The sequence below is a fragment of the Anabrus simplex genome, chromosome 1 (genome assembly GCF_040414725.1).
Source record: "Anabrus simplex isolate iqAnaSimp1 chromosome 1, ASM4041472v1, whole genome shotgun sequence".
Lineage (NCBI taxonomy): Eukaryota > Metazoa > Arthropoda > Insecta > Orthoptera > Tettigoniidae > Anabrus > Anabrus simplex.
The window spans coordinates 1,496,423,894-1,496,447,350 of NC_090265.1; the positions used below are offsets into that span (position 1 = coordinate 1,496,423,894).

The following is a 23,457-nucleotide window of genomic DNA, read 5'->3' on the forward strand; positions in this document are numbered from 1 at the left end:
GGGCTGGTGAATTGTCTTGCTGTAGGTTAAGGTCTCTTGCAGGGTGTTGGAGTTGAACAAATGGATGGGCATCTCTGAGCGTCCCTGTATAGTTCTTCGGTGAGGGTCGTTAGCAAATATACCAGAGGTCCCATTTCATCTCTCGTGAATAGCCCCCATACGAGGATACCACTACCACCAGCCTGAACTGTACCCTACTTGCAAGAGGGATCCATTGTCTCATACACTTCGCGACACATTCGTACCATGCCATCGGCGTGTACAAACTGATACCTTGACTCATCTGTCCTGGTAACCTATTTCCATGCTTCACGAGTCCAATGGCGATGTTCCCTTTTCTAAGTTAGTCTTTGTACCTTGGACGTATGGTGAGCAGATGTACCCTAGTGAAACGATAGTACTGAATTCACGACTTATTTGCTGCATTTTGGCCTGTCTAACCGCTTTTACCATCCAAGCTGCCCGACGACTCCTGTCCTCGACACACTGTACACTACGACAGTTGACTCTTGCGTTGGTGGTTTAGCTCGAATCCACATAATCGCGGAACACTCTTCTTAGGCCACTTGCACACACACCGTTTTTTGGACGCGGGTAAAAAGTTGGCCGATATTTTACCGCACCACCGAGACTTTTCATACAGACTATTTTTTTTCTGGTGTTGTTCCATCAGTTCTCGCCTTGAAACCTGGGGATAAATACCGGTTTGTACTGGATTGTGCAAACATTGTCGCAGTGTGGTTGCACTATCGCCGTAAAAAAAATACGTGATCATCTTCATTGGGTTCATCCTATCAATGAAAGAAGAGAGCAAGTTGGATTATACTACACGTTGTTTGAGGATATGAGAAATGATGAAAAATTCTTTAACTATTTTCGCATGTCCATTCCTTCATTTGATGAGCTACACAGAAAACTCAAGGATGTTCTTCAGTATCAAAATACGTAGATGAGAAACTGCATCCAGCCTGTTGAAATGTAATCGGTGATATTAAGGCCATTAAAACATTCAAGAAATAAAAATTAAAAATTCTAATTTAATAAATGTTTCCGGTTACAACGTAAATTTAATTTTTATTTTCAAAATAGGGAATATTAATAACATCGTATCATTATCCACAGCTAATGGAATAACAGCTAAACGGAGGGTATAAAACACACTTGACTACTTTTCTACTACCAGTGAAATGACAACAATTAGAGAAAAAGTGAACTAAATAGGGCTTAAATTATCAAAGTTCATTTCGTAATAAGTGGACGATTGTGGAGATTCTAAATAAGTGGAATTTGAATAACTATCACTTGCTGGAGAATTGTCTGACTCTGGGGTGTTGGTTCATTTCAGGCACTTCTAGTTGTTACTCTGTCTTTGAATATATCAAGAGTTTTATCCTATAATACAGTCTGGCCATCACTAAAGAAATCAAAACGTCCTTGACAGTCTCTTCTACCATTTTACACCAAAAGTGCAAAACACAACGCACGAACACGAACAAATGAGGAAATGACTTAACTGGAGCGAGTGCGCTGGGGTACTGGACTGCCGACAAAAATTGGTGTGTGTGTGTGTGTGTGTGTGTGTGTGTGTGTGTGTGTGTGTGTGTGTGTGTGTGTGTGTGTGTGTGTGTGTGTGTGTGTGTGTGTGTGTGTGTGTGTGTGTGTGTGTGTGTGTGTGTGTGTGTGTGTGTGTGTGTGTGTGTGTGTGTGTGTGTGTGTGTGTGTGTGTGTGTGTGTGTGTGTGTGTGTGTGTGTGTGTGTGTGTGTGTGTGTGTGTGTGTGTGTGCATAAAGCCACGTACACTACTGTCTCCTTCGAAGGTTACGGTCACACTTGCGTGATTTCACGCTGCATTTCTGCGTATTTTTCACGCAGCTGGACGACAGGGAGCGTGGCCACACTTGCGTGTTTGCACGGCGTAATTTTATTAGTACGTCAATTTTATTATTTTAAAGTAGCAAGGCATCGCCCTTGCTCTGCATAGGGAAGGAATTCCATTAAATAATAACTCCGTTTTTGCGTTATGTGCTACGTTGGTTGTTCGTTGTCATCGTCGTCGTTGTCAAAGAAAATATTGCATGCATCCTATGATAAATAACAGGTCATCAAGCGGACAATTTGTGTTCCTACAAACAATAAACTAAAATACAACCAAGATAAATTTCTTAAGTATTACAAAATGTCCGTGACCTCATTTGAAATGCCTTTCTGTTTGTTGAGAAATGTTATTAGCAAAAGAAACACAGCGTGTCTCCCAACACAGCGCTCGTTACTGTTAACCACGCATCTCTCTCTATTACTGTTTATGAACTCTTGGTCCTTTATGGTCCTTTATTTCGTAAGGGCACGGATACTTTTGTACCTCCATTCTGCAACGTGAAAGTACAAAACGAACGTAGTGTTCAAACAATATCACAATGCCGCAGCGTCTTCTTCCCGCAAGTGTTGCCAGACACTGAATGGGAAAACGCAAACGAAATGGACCTCGGCCTATTCTGGAGCGGTCGACCTTGAAGACGCGCCTTGTCTCTTGTCCCGCCGCAGGAAATCACGCTGTGTTTGGCCGGTCCCGTTCAAGTTAGTGCTGTGCGTTTTTAACGCGACATTTCACGCAGTAACCCAGCATGAAATCACGCAAGTGTGGCCGCAGCAGAACGGCCCTGCACCGTAGCATCTGCAGTGGTAATGGCCGACAGCAAACCGGCGCCGAGTATGCTCTGTGCCGTTGCCGGCCAGTGTGAAAGGAGCCATAAGCTTCTTCACGCTAGTAAAGAAATGTGGACGGCCGACTTTTTACCGGTAGCCCAAAACCGATGTGTTTGCAAGCGGCCTTACGGTGGCCCGTGTCAGTGCCTACATGACTGGAGACGGAATAGGCACCGAAAATCTGGTCGCGATGCTCTGAGCTCTCTTGTCTTACCCAACCTATGCTAAACTATTACTCTCACTGCAAGTACGAGGTCTGACGACATCACAGTCTCGTACCACACCATGCTGTCACATTGGCCGGACCGAACTATAGTGCTATTTCGTCAAAACAGCAGCTATCTCTAATTCAATTCCTCATCATCGTATATCCCTCCTAGTAATTCTCAAGTCTTGCTCAGTCCTGGTAATTGGTCGCTAGTAGTCAGTAGTAAACGAACGATGTTGTTAAGCAATGATTTGTTAAGAGACATGCCATGAAAGTTATAAAAATGGTGAATAATTTCTTACATTTGAAAATGTACGTTTTCTTTTGCAAGCAGTAAGATCACCCTCATTCTGTGTAACGCGTCAGAAAGAGATGCCAAATAAACAAATAATACAAATATATCCAGACGTTCCTTTTTGTAAGTTGTTCGACTCAAAGTCGTGTCAGATGCAGCTGAAAATGCTGACAGTTATACCAATCATTTTGACACATCAGTCGTGTGGATGCGAACACATTTCACTGAGCGAGGCAGACTGAAGTATAATAGCAACTTCAGGCTCGGTGAGGAAACTACGTAAGTCCCTCATTATTAAACGTTAACTTCTTTCCCATTGAAATGAATGCTGCAATAGTGTGGAAAGCAAAATAGCAGCAGTCATCTATTTTTTGATCACACAGGAGTTCTTATATCGATAGTCTACTCGTCGTGGCACTTTTCTCATTTTATATCGATTACTTTTCTCAGCGCTGTCAAACTGTAGGTATGTTGCCTACTAAGAATGCGAGTTTTGATTTTGGCAGTGTGATGAAACTTCAAATGGAAATCGATCCGATGTGAATAAGTTCACTCCAAAATATACCAATCATTGAAAATAATGTAAGTATTCGTGTAAGATAGTGAGTGAGAAAGTTTCTCTATCTATACTTTATTTTCATTGTGTCAGTCTACACCGATTTTTGTTCGATGAATATTTTCGGGCTTTTAAAGGCGTAGTCGAATTGGGCTCCTAGTTACCAAGGTTTCATTGGAAACTGTGGCCAACAATTTCTGGCCTGTACTAAGCCGGTAGTGGATTATCGGGGTACATTTTCCGGTGAAATGTTGGAAGCTAGAAACCCAATTGGACCACGGCTTGAAAGCCCGGATGCGAGCTCACAGCTGCGCGACCCTAACTGCACGGCCAACTCGCCCGGTATTAATAATAATAATAATAATAATAATAATAATAATAATAATAATAATTTAGTTTCTTGTGTGAAGTCGATTGTAAGCCCACGTATTCATTACAGTCCATTCCTCCAGTGTCTAATATGACACATCGCCCATGGTTTAGACATAGAGTATATCGCGACCTACATCGAAATAAACATGTATCAGTGATGATGTATGTAATCAGTAAGGGGGTAATTGAGACTTTTGGCTCATCCTGTGTATTCATCGCGACGCCGGCCGTGAAAGCCGCAACTAGACCTTTAAAATAAATTCCTTACGAATAAATCGTTCATCGAATAATGTTCACTTGCCTACATTCAGTCCCTGTGCTGTAGTGCTAATATACCGTACGGCCGTTTCATGTCTTGTAAGCGGTGCCCACCACCGTACCACATTTTTTGAGAAGCTTAAAGAAAATGTCAAGTATACACATTTATGTTAATAAAATGTTGCAAGTCCTCGATCTTATTCCTAAGGAATGCATTGTGCCGAATTACGCATATCGTAGAGATGAAACATGTTTTAAACACTGCTCACAACTTCGAGTTAGTAAATTTCCTATAGAAGGGGAATTAATGGTTACGTCTGGGGAGGAATTTCCCTTGGAATTAACATACCGATAATGCTGGTACTGAATTTGACTTCTCGTGTAGCAAATTAATCGTCACTGACTGCAGGAAGACATTTGTATTGGTTCCAGCTTAGATCGTGTCATTTATAGGAATTGAAACACGTGTAGGTGTGCTTATAAATCTTCATCAGTGAACTGAGGTGATCCCTTGGCAGTAATCCTAACATATTGATATTTGTAGGTGCTCCATAAACCAGCATATACTGTATATTGTACTCACTGTCCTACAATCAGACAACGCATTGTGTAGAAAGGAATCTAAAAACAAATAAACTGTTCGTCTTCGTATTGAGCTGTTGTCCTTGTTTCACCAGACATGTTTTCACTCTTAATTTTTGGCCTTTTGTTATACACCACTTGGCTAATTACTAATTAATTATTAATTGACTTGACGAATTGAACTTATACATTTAAGACGCACACTAACACCCAGTCCCCGAGCCAGAGAAATTAACCTGACCCGGCCGGGAATCGAACCCGGGGCACCGCGAACCGAAGGCCACTACGCTGACCATTCAGCCAAGGAGACGGGCAGTTTTCGCTCTTCGGATAATGGAACTGGCGCTGTCTGTATGACTGGAATGTATGGGAAGATGGCAATTGGATAAGGAGTGACGTTTATTCTGGGTAATTAAGAGCACGACAGGACATATGCCGATTGCGGCTGCTGGCTAATTTGTGGCAGAGAAAGCTTTAATTGGTGGTTTAATTAGCCGGCTTGCTGTTGTCTTGTCACGGAACGTTGTAACATACCCCCGTGGCTGACACATCTGGTGTCCGAGTGCGGCAGCTCTTTCACTTCTACTGCATGGTTCGCTGGTGGTCAGCTGAGCGTACATGTGTGCTTCTAAACATAATAAATACGATAAACAGTATATGACATCCTTTAGAGCAAGAAGCAAATACGCTGCAATGGGTTATTTATCATTTGTCATCATCATTAATAATAATAATAATAATCATAATAATAATAATAAAGTGAGTCCGAACCTCACTGTCAGCAGCCCTGAAGATGGTTTTCCCTGATTTCCTCTTTTCACACAAGACAACTTAATTAAGGCAACGGTCGCTTCCTTTCTAGTCCTAACCCTGTCATATCCCATCATCGCCGTAAGACCTGTCTGCGTTTGTATGACGTAAAACAAATATAATAATAATAATAATAATAATAATAATAGAAGAGCTTCATTTAAGTCATCCCTTCTTTATTGTCGAGTGCGATAAGACATGTGCAGTGATTGCACTGGAAAAGCCGATTTTAAGAGGTTTCAAACCGGAACCACGATCACTTCAGCAGCTAATGTGAGAGTAATGCATTCCACAATCACTCCAGAATATGGTGGTTCAGTACATAATTTCAAGGCTCGGGTCATATATCCCAGTCCTAGTACCAAAGAACACACGCACACATACCATGTAACTTCGAGTTTAATAAGCACACGTAAAATATACAATGATATGCGATGTTTTTAATCCAAGGAAGCCAATTTTTTCTGGATTAAAGGGACCAAAGATGAAGTGTTAACAAAGCAGGAGACACGGCTGTGTACGAACAAAACATTTTACAAATACGGTGAGCTAAGCTTGCATTCAGAAGAATGTTTAGTCTTTGTGTTTTGCTATTTGTTTTACACCGCTCCGACTCAGACAGGTCTTATGGTGGCGATGGGATATGGCAGGGTTAGGACGGGTAAGGGAACAACCATGGCCTTAATTAAGGTACAGCCCCAGCATTTATTTGTCTGGTACGGAAAACCATATTCAGGGTTTCCGACAGTGGTGTTCGAACCTACCATCTTCCAAATGCAAATTCAGAAGAATCTGACTCTCAACGTCGTCAGCTCTGAAGATGGTTTCCGTGCAGCCCATTTTTGCGTCGAGTACATGTCAAGTTATACTTTCATTACGAACACGGCTGCTATCTTCCTAATCCTACTCATTTCCTGTTCCTTTGTCGTCGAACGTGTCTCTCAAAATACTATTGAACTTGGGCGAGGCGGTGCTACCGTTTATTTATCGCAATGGGTAAAGGACAGCGAGGCGAACAGCGAGCACGTCAGTGGATAGTCGAGTCATCACATGACGCTCACATTACCGATAGGACATGATGGATTTCAGAGAAAAATTGCAAGTGCTGCAAATGAAAAAACGATAGGATGAATTCAGAATGGAATGTTTATTGATCGTTCAGGGGTAGCGACGTTAGAGCTAAAGGAACCACTGTATCACCTAGGATTGACTAACTGAGCAGTCGTATTTATCGCGCTACTGTACCAGGTGACAGAGCTGGACATAAACAAGCAGTAATGTGCAATCGTATTTTAAACGCATGATAGCTAAACAAAAAGAGATATAAGTATTGTCCGTCTGTAAGAAGGAGGATTATAATGATGCTGCTGCTGCTGCTGCTGCTGCTGCTGATGATGATGATGATGATGATGAGGGGATGGGGTACTCGGCAAAGATAGCGTACAAATTAGATACGTGACCAGTTAGTAACAACTCTTAGCACTTCAACCCTTAGCCTAGTGACATCTGCTTCCCTTGGAGCAGCGGTGGGATCTTATGGCCAGCTTGAACTGGCAGCAGAGTGACAAGGCGACCACATTTCGAAACCAGGCCATTGGATGTGTAATTTTGAAATGAAACCTCGTGCCCCTATGGTTCGTATTGCACGTAAAAGTCTCGTGGCTATAGTCACGATGTCAACAGTCTCGTAAAACTGTAAACATGCTTTAACTGCTTCCACCGCCATTTATGCGACTTTAATAAATTGCTACCTTTTCAGACCCTAGACCGAGTTAACTCATACGGAGTTCACGAAGATCAGTTACACATCTGTGGCATATTCGAGGGAGTAACTGCAATGAATTTTAATCCAGAGCATATGTTCAAAAGCTACTTACTTTTAAAAGTGACGATTACATTCGAACTGCGCGTGCGGACTGTCCACTGTTCTATTGTATAATATAGTAGCGTCCTGATCGATTGTGCCATTTCGATTCCAGGTTCTGCTATAAATTGAAGACTGGATTTTACCGGTATAGGATGAACTCAGCTGCGGGTACCCCGTTAATGGAAAGGTGAAGTAGGTTTAAGTCCTATTCTTGGCCATCGTAAAAGTTATTTCCGAGCTTTCTTACGTCAACTCGTGGCGAATGCTGGGATTAATCCAAAAGTATAGGACATGGGCCCCTATTATTCAACCCTAACCCAAATTAATTGCGATTACACCCACCGGTACTCTCGCAACAGCCATACTGCTCATCTAGGCGATGGTCGACTTCGCACTCACCAGGTAGGCCGGCACAGCGCTGTGACCACGTTGCAATACATCCCTTACATGAATCATCATCATAAACAACGTTAATAACAACAATAATAACAAGCAGCTGTACTCATAATCAAATATAAGTTAATGCCATATGATGTAAACATCGCATCAGATCTGAATATAATAATAATTAGACAATATTCTTCCGAATGGTGACTTCCAACTGAGTTCGTGCCACCCTCAAGATTCTTCTTGTTCTGCTTCTTCTATTCGATTTGGGTCACTATGGACCACGGAGTAACAACGTCAGTATGTTGAATTCATGTTCATCTTCTTCCGCCCTTGCCTTTGATGTTCTGTCAATATTACTTCATTCGGTCGCTTCTTAATTCCCTGCGTTCTTCCGAGAAAAACACCTTTTGAGGTTTCCTTCCCATTTCTTCCCGGAAACCCGTGAAGTCTGTTATTATACGTCTGAAACGCGTTCTTTCCTGATTATCGTCTTGTTTAATACCCATTTCCTCCATATGTAGACAGGTTTCAGTGAGCCACCTAGGAACAACTGTCTTCTCTTCAAAGTGCTTCAGGGCCGGGCTGAGTGGCTCAGACGGTTGAGGCACTGCCCTTCTGACCCCCAACTTGGCAGCTTCGATCCTGGCTCAGTCCGGTTGTATTTGAGGGTGCTCAAATACGTCAGCCTCGTGTCGGTAGATTTATTGGCATATAAAAAAATCTCCTGCACGTTGGCATCTCCGAAAACCGTAATAAAGTAGTTAGTGGGACGTACAGCCAATAATAATATTATTATAATTACCGTGTTTCAGGACCTTTCGTGCAAGATTTTTCTTTCAATTAGCTTTATATCACACCGACACAGATAGGTCTTACGGCGACAGTGGAACAGGAAAGGGCTAGGAGTGGGAAGGAAGCGGCGTGGCCTTAATTTAGGTACAGCCCTGGCATTTGCCTGGTTTGAAAATGGGAAACCACGGAAAACCATCTTCAGGGCTGCCGACAGTGAGGTTCGAACCCTAACCGCACGTTTCGTGCAAGTCTTTCATGGTTCATCTTAGGAGAGATCCATGAAACTGGACTCGTCTTTTCCTCATGGATTCCACAATTCCTTCCATTTCTTTGTACATTTCATTGTTTAGTCTCAGGCTGCGTTGTCAATGAACACATCCAAGCCCTAGGATAATCCTCAGAATCTTCTTTTCCTCCTTCTCTAATTGTTCTATCAATCCTTTGCATGTTAGATCCAATGTTTCAGTATCATACAATCCTTTTCATTTAATCACTGCGTTACAATGTCTAAATTTTGTTCTCAAACGAATTGACTTCTTGTTGTACACATCTATTGTTAATTGTTATGCCAGTTTGATCTTTTGGATTTTCGCTTTGAATACTTCCTTTTTCGAAGCCATTGTATTGCATCACTTTCCCAAGATATTTGAAGCTCTTAACTTCCTCCCTGTGTTCATGATTCTTGGAGCCAGTTTTTTGTTTGTCATATATTTCGTTATCCCAAATGAAATCCGTAGACTGTTCTTCATAGTTCCTTCTCTCCTGGCTGATTCGACATCTTTCGCGAGATTGCCATATCATCTGAAAGGCAAGACAACGCATGTTCCTTTATTCCTTGTTCCAAGCCTGACTCATTCCTTTTCTGTTTCATCTACTCTTGGTTGTATTTCCCATTCTCTAATGACCTAACTCCTGTCACTTTCGAAAGAATATGAGATTTTTCGCATGTACTTGACCTTTGGCATGTTGCTTATGGTCATTTTAATCAGATTTCGTGATTTGTTATCTGCAGTCAAATTCTTCTAAGACTCTCATCAGCATTTCCCTATTGATTGAATTAAAGGCTTTCTTGAAAGCTACGAACACTGCTACATAATATTTGCTCTGGATAATTCTGTTTCTGATTATGTTCAAGTTCAGAATGTTCAGCTCACGATCGTGCTTTTTCTACAACCGGCATGATATTCACCAATTTCTTGATCAACTGGCCTTTCAGTTCTATTCAGCAGCACTTTTTAGACAGGACCTTGTATTATATTGGCAAGAGCGATATACAGTATCTCTATACTTATTTACATCAGTCTTTTCACCTTTATTTTGTGACTGAGATTTTTCGCATGTATTTGACCTTTGACAAATACATACCATATCTTGTAAAAGGGTCCCTGTAATGCAACGAACAGATTTCCGCTCCCCGTCTTGAGCAATTCTGCTACGATTGAATCTCTCCATGCTGCCTTGTTTCTCAGTGACATGACGATCTCTTTTATCTCATGTCTATCGATCTCTTATCTCATGTCTGTCTGGCGGTTTGGAATCTGGGTCTTTAACCATAGGTTGTCCTGTTGTTAACCTCTCTTTCGGTTCATCACAATTGAGAAACCTTTTTGGAATACCTTGGTCAAGACCTCACCGTTCTCCTTATTGCTCAATTTCGTGTGGCCAGATTCATCTTTTAAATATAAACTGGATGCTTGAAATCCAGACAGTTTGGTCTTAAAGGTTTGATAGAAAATTCTTGAATTGTTATTTTGGAAGTCACTTTCTTTCAGTGACAACTGTTGGTTACAGTCTGTCTTTGCAGCTTCCCTTCTTACACAACGGCTTGGTAATTATTCCCGACTCAGAAATAGACTTTGAAAAGACCATATGTGCGAATTCTAATCTCCTTCGGCTAAAATTACCATTAGCTTTTCTCCGTACAAAACATCCCTTACACTTATAGTACTGTTCACCGTTATCGCAAACAGAAGTCCTGGTCAACTGTGCTTTGGAGTCCATACTTTACTTCAAAACGATTTGCGTTGCTCACAAACATCTTATAGACTTCTCCCCATAAGAACGAATAGCGTTCGTGGTTCAAACTTCGTATCTCATTCATACTTTAATCAACTCATACTTTCTACTGAATGAGTTTTATAAGGTTTGGAGTCATTAACATTTACACTATTGGACAATGAAGAAAAATGGACGCCTAAGGACTTAATGAAAACGATCGTATTTGCACCGAGTGCTACTAGAAGACAGTTCATGAGATGATAAAAAACGCAGCGCATGAATCGGGTGTACGCGGTACGTCGACGTTTGTATTTAAAGATAAAAAAATTTAGTTTCATGTGCTGTCCTATGAACCAAAGTTGTGTAAAACATAGTTGACAGGACGGCGTAGGCCCCATCCGTTCCCCACGAACCTGCTACGCAGGCGTAGCAGGGGGAGAGGTGATACTCCCACGTGGCGCGTCCCAGGTGGCGGATAGGGGGGTCCTAACCGGCTTGCCGGCGGACTTGAGGGAAATAAAATACCTCTCGCGGACCAAACACACTACCCCCTGCGGGTGGGGGACGCACATGTAGAATAAACCCGCGGTATCCCCTGCCTGTCGTAAGAGGCGACTACAAGGGGCGACCAAGGGATGATTGAATTAGAATCATGAAACTACTCTTGATTCGTACCATCATGCGGGGAACACCATGGGTTGCATGTACTTGCGAGTAGTATCACTAAATTGGTACGAAATAGGTTTGTGATTAGTTGCAGTAAAAAGCCTGGCCTGGTGGATTCCAGTACCCGTGCGTTGTACCCATGTGGGAAACACCGCGGGTCTGGGCGTAGCCTGTGAGGTGTACCGCTATATGAGCGGCACCGTGGGTCAGCGTTGCCTGTGATTGGTACGCACTATGTGAGGAACACCACGGGAATACCGGCGCCCGTGACTAGTACACCTAGGTGAGGAACCTTACCGGTTTGCGTTGGCTATGAGTGGCGCCATTGTGTGAGAAACACCATAGGTCTGCGTTCCCTGTACGAATTGCAATACTTGTGAGTAGTACCATCTTGTGTGGACCACCGTGAGTCTTCGCTACTTTTGATCAGTACCCCAAAATGACAAATACCATGGTTCTACTTTACTCGCGTCATGTACCATTCTGTGGGGCCTTAGACGTGAATTTAGCACCCCTTCAGACATCAAGCATCATTGTGCTTTATAAATGGTCCTTTGGTCAGTAATACTCTAATTAACTACCTTCTTTTTGAGTCTGACCCACTTTTTTTGTAGGGTTCATGGCCATCCATTCATTCTTCATGACTTTTATTTTATTTTGGTAAGTGGATGAATTTGATTTTTTTGTTATTTCATTTCGTACCATTAGGGGCCGATGACCTCGATGTTAGGCCCCTTTAAACAACAAGTATCATCATCATCATCATCATCATCATCATCATCATCAGCCCCATCCGTTCTAACAATTAACGGAGTTTGAGTGAGGTCGTATTGTGGGTCTCGTGAATTCCGGAGAAGATCACTGTTTATAGGATGCATAGCCTATCTGCTTATCATCCTGATTAAATGCAATAGAAAACTTTTCCCACACATCACGTTTGAAGCCTACTGACTTCCTTAAACCCACTCACAAGTTTTCTTGCGGTATAACACCGTAGTGTGGTTGAATACAATTTTCGTCATCTGGGACAAATACTTCCTGGGATATTTTTTCTGTCTTTATTCATATCCCATGATTTGATTCTGTCAATGATATATCCATAATTTCTTCCAATATCTGATTTTTCAAGTCTAAGAACGTCTTGCCTACTACTGTCCCCAAATCACCATACCTTTTAAAGTACTAAACGCGCAATTAGATACCTTAATACCGTGAGAGCCGGTTGGGTAGAACAGATAGTCGGAGAAGTCTAGCATAAGTCAATTGAAGTAAATGAATATTTGATTTTCACAACCCCATCGTAATTTCTTCTTTCTTCGTATGCCTCTCTTAATTGAATCTTCCTTAACCTATCTCTTTTCCTAGACCTTCCTTTTTTCTGTCTTCTCATTGCTGGCATCTCTATTGTACATAAATTAATTTCGTGTGGCTATTTCTAGGCGGGCAGACCCTCCGATGAGGGTGAGCGGCATCTGCCATGTGTAGGTAACTGCGTGTTATTGTGGTGGAGGATACTGTTGTGTGTGGTGTGAGAGTTGCGGAGATGTTGGGGACAGCACAAACACCCAGTCCCCGAGCCAAGGGAATTGACCATTTACGGTTAAAATCTCAGACCCGGCCGGGAATCGAACCCGGGATCCTCTGGACCAATATTTATTTTTTACTGTATTGTACCGTTTCATGTGTGTCATATTAGTATTTATCTTATTGTGCCTAGCTATAAGCTCTTCCTTTTACTTTCGATTAATTTCCCTCATTCTTCTCGATTAACATTATTTTTATTGTTGCTTGTTTTCCTACACTTATCATGTTAGTTTTTTTTTAATTTTCTTCTGCTACTGTTGTTATTAATTGATTTGTTCTTCGTTGCTCTCTAATTTATGTATTTTTTTTTAACTTTGCATTGTGCTACTCCATTGTAAATATCTATTTCACTGCGGAACTCTCTGTAATTCGGCATCTCACTGTTTCGGTTTCCCAAATTAAATAATTAAATAAATAAATAAATAAATAAATGCTAGAAATAGGGTCTTCTAATCTTACGGCTGAATGGGACAGGAGCGAAGTATAGTATAGGAAAAGTGAATAGAGGGAACTATGTTACTACGTTGTTTGAAACTGCTTATATAGTACAGCATGCCGATGGTGGTGGTGATTTTTGTTTTAAGAGGAAGTACAACTGGGTAATCTTCCCCTTAAAGTACAGCATTTAGCTCGCTGGCCGAATGTTACCTTATATGGGAAGAATGGAAACTGGATATCTTGTGGTCGGCTCGACATATTCTACCTACGTCATTGTCTGTACCTTTTTGTGTCAGGTAGTTAAGGTTCCTCAGAAGGCTGAATCCCATTTCAGATTCCCAAACTAACTATGAATTCGTGACAGAGTATGGGACTTTCTAAGCAGCAGCATCGTGGAACATATTGCTCGTGTAGTACGTAAAGATTATTGTGATTTGGGGATAGTAGTAGGCAAGACGTTCTTAGACTTGAAAACTCAGATATTACTGGAACAAATTATGGATATATCATAATCGACAGAATCAAATCTTGATGCCAATGATAAAACTTGCATACTCTATGAATTTAATCGTGTAAACAGACTGCGCAGTAGTATGGCCTACAGAACTCACCAGTGGCTCTTACGTTGCTCTTGCGTCTTCCGTTTGGTGCCATAGTAATTTACCTACTACGGTGCCCTCTGTCCCTCAGTTCCTAGAGGTCTCACCTCTAAATGCATGGACCATACGATTACATCTCTATATTTTATGTAGTTGCCCAAGAATAACCTATATAAAACGTAAGCCTGAATATATAGGACACCAGTCATGGGCTGCCGAACTATACTTAGCCCACTGGAGCTTTATGCCACATCTTGGATCCATTGTTCCCCACTCACGACCCATGAGTTTTAATTTCGTCGCGCTGAGTGGCTCAGACGGTGGAGGCGCTGGCCTTCTGACTCCAACTTAGAGGGTTCGATCCTGGCTCAGTCCGGAGGTATTTGAAGATGCTCAAATACGTCAGCCTCGAGTTGGTAGATTTACTGGCACGTAAAAGAATTCCTGTGGGACAAAATTTCGGCACCTCAGCGTCTCCGAAAACCGTCAATAAGTAGTTTGTGGGACGTAAAAACAATAACATTATTATTATTAGTTTTAAGTTCCTGCTGGAAACCCTGTATTAAGAATTCCTCAGTCTGTTTTGGAGGATTAAAAAAGTGTTAAATTCCACGCAGTTTGCTGATCTCTCCTCGAATCAAATTCATCACCTTCGTCCTATGCACATTGATACTGATCCATGCGTGTTGTTGCAGCAACAGATGCACGCGCAGCAGTTGCCGCACGCCGCCCACGCGCCGCCCATCCCCATGATGCCGCATCCGGGATTGCCAGGTCCACCATCCAGTGCGGCCAGCCTTCTGGGACTGTCGGGTGCGCTAGCAGGGCCCGGCACGCACCCGCTAACCATGCTCGGCTCCAAGCCGGACCTCCATCGGGACGACGTCAAGAGCAATAGCGGTAAGAGTTGATGTTACCTTATACATAGGGGTGTAAATTGTTGGTACTAACGATATACGCGAAATGTGTTAAAACATAATTTTATGCCTAGGAAATCTAAACCCCTTCATAAAATGTCCTAAATTGTGGTAGAGATATCCGCGAATCATCGCGAAATTATCCCATAAGAATGATATTTTCAACGAACGTGCAAAATATTGCTTTCTTTCTAATAGAAAATTATGGAAACGGAAGTTTGCGAAAGAACGTGGAGGAGAAAAAGGTCGTGAGTGCACAGTATTCTAACGGCGTTGCTTGTTCACCGTACCTTTTTCTTCAAAGTCTCTGCAACTTCTGTGGTTTCCAGGAGCAAATGTCGAAAGTAAAAGGGCATTTTCTGCATACAAATACATTGTATCTGATCGTAGGGCATCTGTATCTTGCACAGGTGTCGAAACAAATTCACTTCTATCTGTACCTGAGAACGTGATTGACATTTCTCCCCCACTAACCCTGGGAAAATGGAAGATAACAGCTTCAACGATTAAATTTTCATTCCTTGATATTTTTAAACTCCATTGAAATTGAAACTGTATTCTGGACCCAAATGGTCACCCTCTTTGGAGGACGGATGATTTATTTCTTTAATAAATCTCTCTCTCTCTCTAGCTTGTATGTGGATGAAAAACTAATAAGTATGCAATTAATGTTTATGATTAGTTGTTTAAAGTTTTAATTTCAGTAACGGTTTTAAAAAACACTAACACTTAATTTATAATTTATACATTAAAATATTTTAATACAAATTTCGCCGCAACGATCCAGACTAATGCCTCCCTCTCTTGTGCGCACATACCTTCGGCTGCCTCCCCTTGCATCTCGGGTATGCTAACTGCTTATATCCTAATTAAATTTTACAGATTTTTCAGGGTATATACATTGTACCTTTGTCATGCCCTTAACGCGTGGACCGTCCGAATGGGCCTTCTAAAATAAACTTTTAATGACCATGGGCAGAATTAAAAGCTACATGACTACAAATGAGAAGTATAACCTTAACTGTGAACAAGTATTTATTTGCTTAGGCAAAATAAAAAAAATAAAAAAAGCAAAGCAAAGTCACCTCCGTACAGGCCATGAAGGCCCTTGGAGGAGTGGAAGGTAAAGGCTTCCACCATTGTTAACCTCGGCACGTGATGAGGTAGAGTGGTTAGCTCTACACCCGGCCGCCTTTGCCCCCAAGAATTAACGTGATACTCATTTTTGGTGTAGGCTGAGTGAACCTCAGGGCCGTATGCACATCCGGAAGTGGAAATCTCGTTTCTTAAATTTTACGACTTCCTGACGGGGATTCGAACCCACGGTCCTTCCGGGCGAACCGAGCACGCCTTTACCGCCTCGGCCAGGCAGCCCCTAGGCAAAGTCAAAAGCAAAGATAAAACAAGCAATAAAGATAATGCATGGCAGTCATAAAGAGTTAATAAAATACTACTGCAGTCTCATTGGAGCACTGGGTGCGTTGTTGTGTTAGCGTGGTATCGGATAAGCCTTGTCATCTCCGTTTGGTCCACGGACCATTTCACTTGTATTAATTATGTAGAGAAAGGAAAAGCACATCACACATTTACTACTATCCCGAGCTGTATGAGTTTCAATACCAGACATAACATAGATATAACACTGAAGTGAGACCCTATACAATTTCCTCCAAAAGGTACTGCCTGTGAAACCATGATCGCGGCATGGAAGCACAGAGATGAACCTCAACCACATGGGTGAAACCGACCTCACGAGCACAAGCAAATTACACAAGATGGAATAATACACAGATGAATCTGAAATAGATGGCAAGCAAGGTACAATAGTGCCTCTCCGAAAGGAGGAGATGGAAGTCGAACTCACATCCTAGTGGATAAATTCTCATGATTTTATAACCCGTAAATCCTGTTAATGTAAGCTGTGGCTATACATTTAGATGACCTAGTTATTCCCTCGGTGTGTCCTATTACAGCGAGTAATTGCTGACAGATGCCTGTGGCATAATAACCCGCAGTTCGTTCGACAATTCTTCTGGGTATATTGAGCCGCTCGGACTTCTGAATAATCTGTGACAGGCGGAAAATACTGCCTTGCAAGTCGGCCGCCGCGCTCATTTTCTTTATAACCCTCACTGGGCTTATCAGCTCACCAGTCGGTTTATTACTAGGGTGCTGTGCCACCGAATTTCATTATACGCGGCTAATATTACCGGTGCTCATACTATCCCTTTCTCAATATCTTATTTAGTATCTTTAAACCCTGGTTCCCTTATTCAATTATTTCCATGGGTTATGGAGCTTAAGGTAATATTGTATCCCCGAAAATTCGCGGAATATGTCACCAAATAAAATACGGGCCCATGCCCTACTACTATTGCCACACACAATCTACCATAAAATCCAGCGGGTTAATTGTCTGAATATTCTTGTAAGAATACATGATTTCATTGTACAGATGGCGGTATCTTCTTCACACACAAATACGCGTCTCAAATACATGCAAGCTATGCGGACCCTACCGTATTTAAATGGTCCTATCTGCCAATAATCCTAATTCCATTCTAACATAGGCCATGAAGATCCAGTTGACATGGATGAATTGATAACTAATTCAACGGAAAGCACCACTAAACTGGCGTGATGACTAATCTTCTATGTATATAAAAGAACATGTCACCTAAGTCCGACTCGTTGGCTGAATGGTCAGCGTACTGGCCTTCGGTTCAGAGGGTCCCGGGTTCGATTCCCGGCCGGGTCGGGGATTTTAACCTCCATTGGTTAATTCCAGTGGCCCGGGGGCTGGGTGTTTGTGCTGTCCCCAACATCCCTGCAACTCACACACCACACATAACACTATCCTCCACCACAATAATACGCAGTTACCTACACATGGCAGATGCCGCCCACCCTCATCGGAGGGTCTGCCTTACAAGGGCTGCTCTCGGCTAGAAATAGCCACACGAAATTATTATAATTATTATATCACCTAAAAATTGGTATTTGGAATCTCCTGTAAAAGGAAAGAAACATAGGTGATTTGTTTTCGGAAACTCCACTTAAGGGGAACTAAAAAGGGGGTGAAATTTTAAAATGAGCATGTCTACAGTATATCTAAGAAACTTAACATGTTACAGAAGTGAAAAAAGTAATTTTAACTTCTATTAAAAATAAAGAAACATGAATTTTTTGTTTTCGGAAAAAGCACTTGGGTAGGGGGTAAAAATGACTGAAAATGGGGTTGAATTTTTTTTATTAGGATACTGATATCTCAAAAACTGAACATGTTACAGGCGTGATCATTGGTATTTAGAAGATCCTTTACTAATAAGAAGTATTTTTTCCCCGGAAAATTCACTTAAGTGGGGTGGGGGTGGGGGGAGTGTGAAAGGAAGTGAATTTTATGGGGATACTTAAATCTCAAAACTGAAGATAACAGACGTGAACATTGGTATTTGGAATCTCCTTCAAACATAAAGAAACACGCCTTTTTTGAGGGGGGAGGGGGATCAACTTATCGGCGGTGGGGTGAAAAAGGAGTTGAGACCAATTGATTTTACTGTTCATAATGTACTTGATTCTGATCATAAACCGATCATTTTTAATCTTTCCTGGGTTCGTTTTCAAGAGCCATATTTTCCTTTGGAGAACTTAAAGTTAGAATACAGTAGATTCTCTTGGCATATAAATAAATATTTAAACACGTTTGAAATAAACGATAGGAATTATATTGACCGTGCAATTGTTCACCTCTATAATGAGGTCAGTAATGTACGGAAGTATATCATTCATATCGCCAGAAATCCCGCGCACTTGCCTACGCGGGACAATGGTGCTGGTCACATTGTCAGCAATGGCAATGGCAGCAGATGTAATTTACCGCCAAGTAGCGGTCTTGCATCTTACTGCGGGGTCCAGAACATCAATAATAATAATAATAATAATAATAATAATAATAATAATAATAATGTTCTGGACCGACGTCAAAATGTGCGGACCGCGCTGGAAACGGACCCTGGCCGGGTAATGACTACAAATGCAGTCCGGCCGCGGGTTCAGTACCGCCAAGACACCCAAGACGACACCACGCCGGATCTCCTCAAGGATTTGATCCATATTAAAAATGCTTATAGGAAAAGATGGCGAAGATTTAGGGACCCAACTGACCGGGCGGAATACCTGGAGCTAGGCCGGGAAGTACGAAATCGATTGCTTTGGAATTAGAAATAGATATTAGATATAGATATTAAGCGCATCGTTAGAAAAATGAATGCCGGTCCCAAAATTACAGCTACGGAGTTGGCGGTAGATGTCGCAAATACTAGTGGAAATATTGTTCGTCCTATTACACAACGAAGATTTCTGCACAATCATGAGTTTGGCAGTACAACCAGGCCCCGATTTCAAGTAGTTAGCGCCCTGGGCAAACAATATTTAGCCGCCCGCCCCTCTGCTTGTTTTCCTGTTCATATAAAAAATAAATGTTTACAAATTAAATATTACAGTTTTCAAGATTACAAGTTTTAAAACAGCACATTATGCAAACACAGTTAATTCTCATAATTAAACTTATCAAGCCGAATAAAGATAACAGCCAAATAAGGATGAGGCTGTTTTTATTTTTATTTAAAAAGCCGTTGATTCAGTTTGATAGTTTGTATGTAAGTAAATAATTTTAGAAATAAGACACATTTTCTTCATAAAAATTAAATATATAGGTTAAATTCAGGTTTTAAAGTTAGAATAGTGTAAAGTGTTTTATATAGTCTAATAAAATAATTGGAATAATTTGTGGAATGTAAAAGTAATTTGAGTGTAATGAATTTAAGACGTAATTCACACAGGCCATAATTACTCGATCCGCCGGCCGCCGCCTCTCAAAAACTGGCGCCCTGGGCAAATGCCCAGTCCGCCCATTTGTAAATCGGGGCCTGAGTACAACAGCAAGGAAGGAACCGTTCATAAGTAAGGTAAATAAACAGAGCGCCTAGAATTTGCAATTCTGCATCGAATTAAAGATTCCAGTGTGCTGGAAAGCAAAAGGTGTGGCGGACAAGGAACAAAAGTTTGAAGAAGAAAAATCTTGTCCCATCCGCGAAGCATGGTGGTGGAAATATTCTTGTGTGGGGTTGCATGTCTGGAGTTGGGATTGGGAATTTAGTATTTATTGAGGACATTATGGATAAATGGAATAGCTCACTATCTTAAAGGAGAATTTTGAAACAATCTGTGAGAAACGGTGATTAGGAACAGACTGGGTGTTTCAGCAAGACAATGACCCCCAATCAACGGCCATTGTCGTAAAAGAATGGCTACTTTACAATGTACCAAAACAGTTTCATTCGCCTCCCCAGTCACCAGACATCAACCCAATTGAACATCTTTGGAGAAAACTAAAGCGTAGGATGAAAAAATACAACGACAAAAGCAAAGATGAATTGAAAGCGGCCTTAGTGAAAGGGTGGAGTAACTTTACATCTGCGGACACAAAAAAGTTGGTGGAATCTATGCCTCGATGTTTGGAAGCTGTGATCGAAGCAAAAGGCGGTAATACAAAATATTCAGTCATGCATGAAAGTGAACATCACAGTGTATGTTGACTGTTGTACCAAACCGGTGTTTCATTTGTATCCTCAAGATGTCAGTATATGCAACTATTATTAATTATGCAGTATATATGTTGTTTTTCAGTTTGTAATACGCCTGTTTGTGACACAGAAAGTGAATACATAATATTTTATTGATTGATTTTGCTTTAAGTATTATATTTAGGGTGTATGTAGACCTTAGTGTTCGACTGTATGTACGAATACTTTTATGATGCGTACGAATACTTTTGTGACGTGACGTTGTTATTTCAGTTACATTACTTCACGTTTTGCAGGACAAAACGGTTTTCTATACACGAGGTACCCAACATGGGCTATTACCGAGCTCGATAGCTGCAGTCGCTTAAGTGCGGCCAGTATCCAGTATTCGGGAGATAGTGGGTTCGAACCCCACTGTCGGCAGCCCTGAAGATGGTTTTCCGTGGTTTCCCATTTTCACACCAAGCAAATGCTGGGTCTGTATCTTAATTAAGGCCACGGATGGTTCCTTCCCACTCCTAGCCCTTTCCTGTGCCATCGTCGCCGTAAGACATATCTGTGTCAGCGCGACGTGAAGCAGCTAGCAAAAAATTAAAAAAAAATCATGGGCTATATTGACTGTACATTACCCATTTATATTTGACCAATATTAAAACATCTGACGGTCATGATACTGTTATTCACATTGGACGATGTTTAATATCTCTTGTGTACGAATAATTTTGTAACTGTATAATAAAAATTGTCTCTCAGTAGCAGCCAAATTGAAACGCTACAAAACAGTCATCCAGCCACAAATTGCATATGCATGTGAAACATATTCAAAACAACAAACACAGTTGCAATAGATAAAGCACTCAAGTTAGAAAGGAGAATAGTGAGAATCCGTTTAAACAGAAATTATCAGGTAAACAGAGTCTGGAGACTAGCTTCCAATAAAACAGTTTATAAAGAAATAGAACCTGTGACTATAGAAAAATTATGGAAGAGTAAGAATAATATTAGATGGATCACAGAACTTAAAGAAGACATGAGAGAGTTACATGTTACAATAGAAGATTTAAAATACATTCAGGATATTGAAAGATAAACACACTAGACTGCAGGCGAAAATCAACAAGCAGAGAATAGGAAGAGTGATTCCAGAAGCAGAAAGAAAATTACGTTCAGAAAGGATGAAACGGTATTGGGCTGACAAAAAGAAGAAAAACCCAAAACCAAACCAAACCCCATGGCACTACAGCCCTTGAAGGGCCTTGGCCTTGGCCTACCAAGCGACCGCTGCTCAGCCCGAAGGCCTGCAGATTACGAGGTGTCGTGTGGTCAGCACGACGAATCCTCTCGGCCGTAATTCTTGGCTTTCTAGACCGGGGCCGCCATCTCACCGTCAGATTCCTCAATTCTAATGACGTAGGCTGAGTGGACCTCGAACCAGCCCTCAGGTACAGGTAAAAATCCCGGACCTGGCCGGGAATCGAACCCGGGTCCTCCGGGTAAGAGGCAGGCACGCTACCCCAACACCACGTGGCCGGCGACAAAAAGAAGAAAACCTCCATAAATCTGACTAAAGTAGTCCTATGTTGGCTAAAAAAAATTAAATTATTATTAAAAGGCTCGGCATATTTATTTCCAAATTTCTGTTGCACACTACTGTGCAAGATACACCTGAAAAGTTAAAATTAGATTTGTTTATTTATGTATTTATTCATTTATAATGTTATTTGCTTTACGTCCCACTAACTACTTTTACAGTTTCCGGAGACGCCGAGGTGCCGGAATTTAGTCCCGCAGGAGTTCTTTTACATGCCAGCAAATCTACCGACACGAGGCTGACGTATTTGAGCACCTTCAAACACTGCCGGACTGAGCCAGGATCGAACCTGCCACAATGGGGTCAAAAGGCCAGTGCCTCAACCGTCTGAGCCACTCAGCCCGGCATTATCGAAGATTACTATGGGACTAACTTATTACATGCAGGGTATCTTGATTGGTAATTGGAGAAAACGGACACTAGATTAGGGGAATGATCCTACCGTATTGCAGTAAGTAGCATTAAAACGTTACTGGGAATGTATATCGCTCTTTCCCACAACCAAAAACAAACCCCACCAAATCCCATGATGTTACAGCCTTGGGGCCTTGACCAATCAGGAGACCACTGCTCAGTACCAAGGCCTGCAAATTACGGGGTCACGCAGGGTCAGTGCGCGGCCGTTATTCTTAGTTTTCTAGAACGGGGTCGCTATTTCACAATCAGAATTGTTCTCACGTAGGATGAGTGAACCTCTTACCAGCTCTCAGATCCAGGCAAGCGTCCCTCACTTGAGTGGGAACCGAACCCTGGGCCTCCTCTTAGGCTAACTACCACTAGACCACGGGACCGGTCCTTTACCACAACACCTCCCACGAATTTGCTTTCCTAAGAATGGTGCTTCCCTATGTAAACCGAGTTTTCTGATTTGATCCCCCAGTGCATAAAGTTTGACTTAAATGCGAAGATCTATTCCTTGTCCGGTTCAAACTTGAGGCCTACTTGAAGATAGTCCGGCGTAGATCTGAACTTTGACGTCAAACATCTCGAGACTTAGTTGTTCAAAAGCCATACCGGCTGTGGTGGCTGAAGTTGTCACTAACGAGAGCGGGAGCGAGTTTCCTACGACCGCCGAGAGGTGATCTGGCCAACTTGGAGAACTAATTGGCACGAAGCCGCGTTTGGTTTGGTTTGGTTTTGCGGACGGCGTTGGCTTTCCCTTCCTTCCCAACTTGAGTGCGTCTATTTGTTTGCGGCTGCGGTCAAGACGAGCAGAACATCCAGTGGGATCGCCTCGCTTACATCT

General features: G+C 41.8%; 1 protein-coding gene across 2 annotated transcripts in view; it reads left to right on the forward strand.

Annotated features, from left to right (window-relative positions):
- The window catches only part of LOC136858439 (transducin-like enhancer protein 4), a 660,561-nt gene that overhangs the window by 476,563 nt on the left and 160,541 nt on the right, over positions 1–23,457 (forward strand). For both annotated transcript variants that reach the window (XM_067137982.2, XM_067137983.2), the window contains one exon: positions 14,814–15,018. In XM_067137982.2, the coding sequence (XP_066994083.1) occupies positions 14,814–15,018 (205 nt within the window). The remainder of the gene's footprint in view (positions 1–14,813; positions 15,019–23,457) is intronic.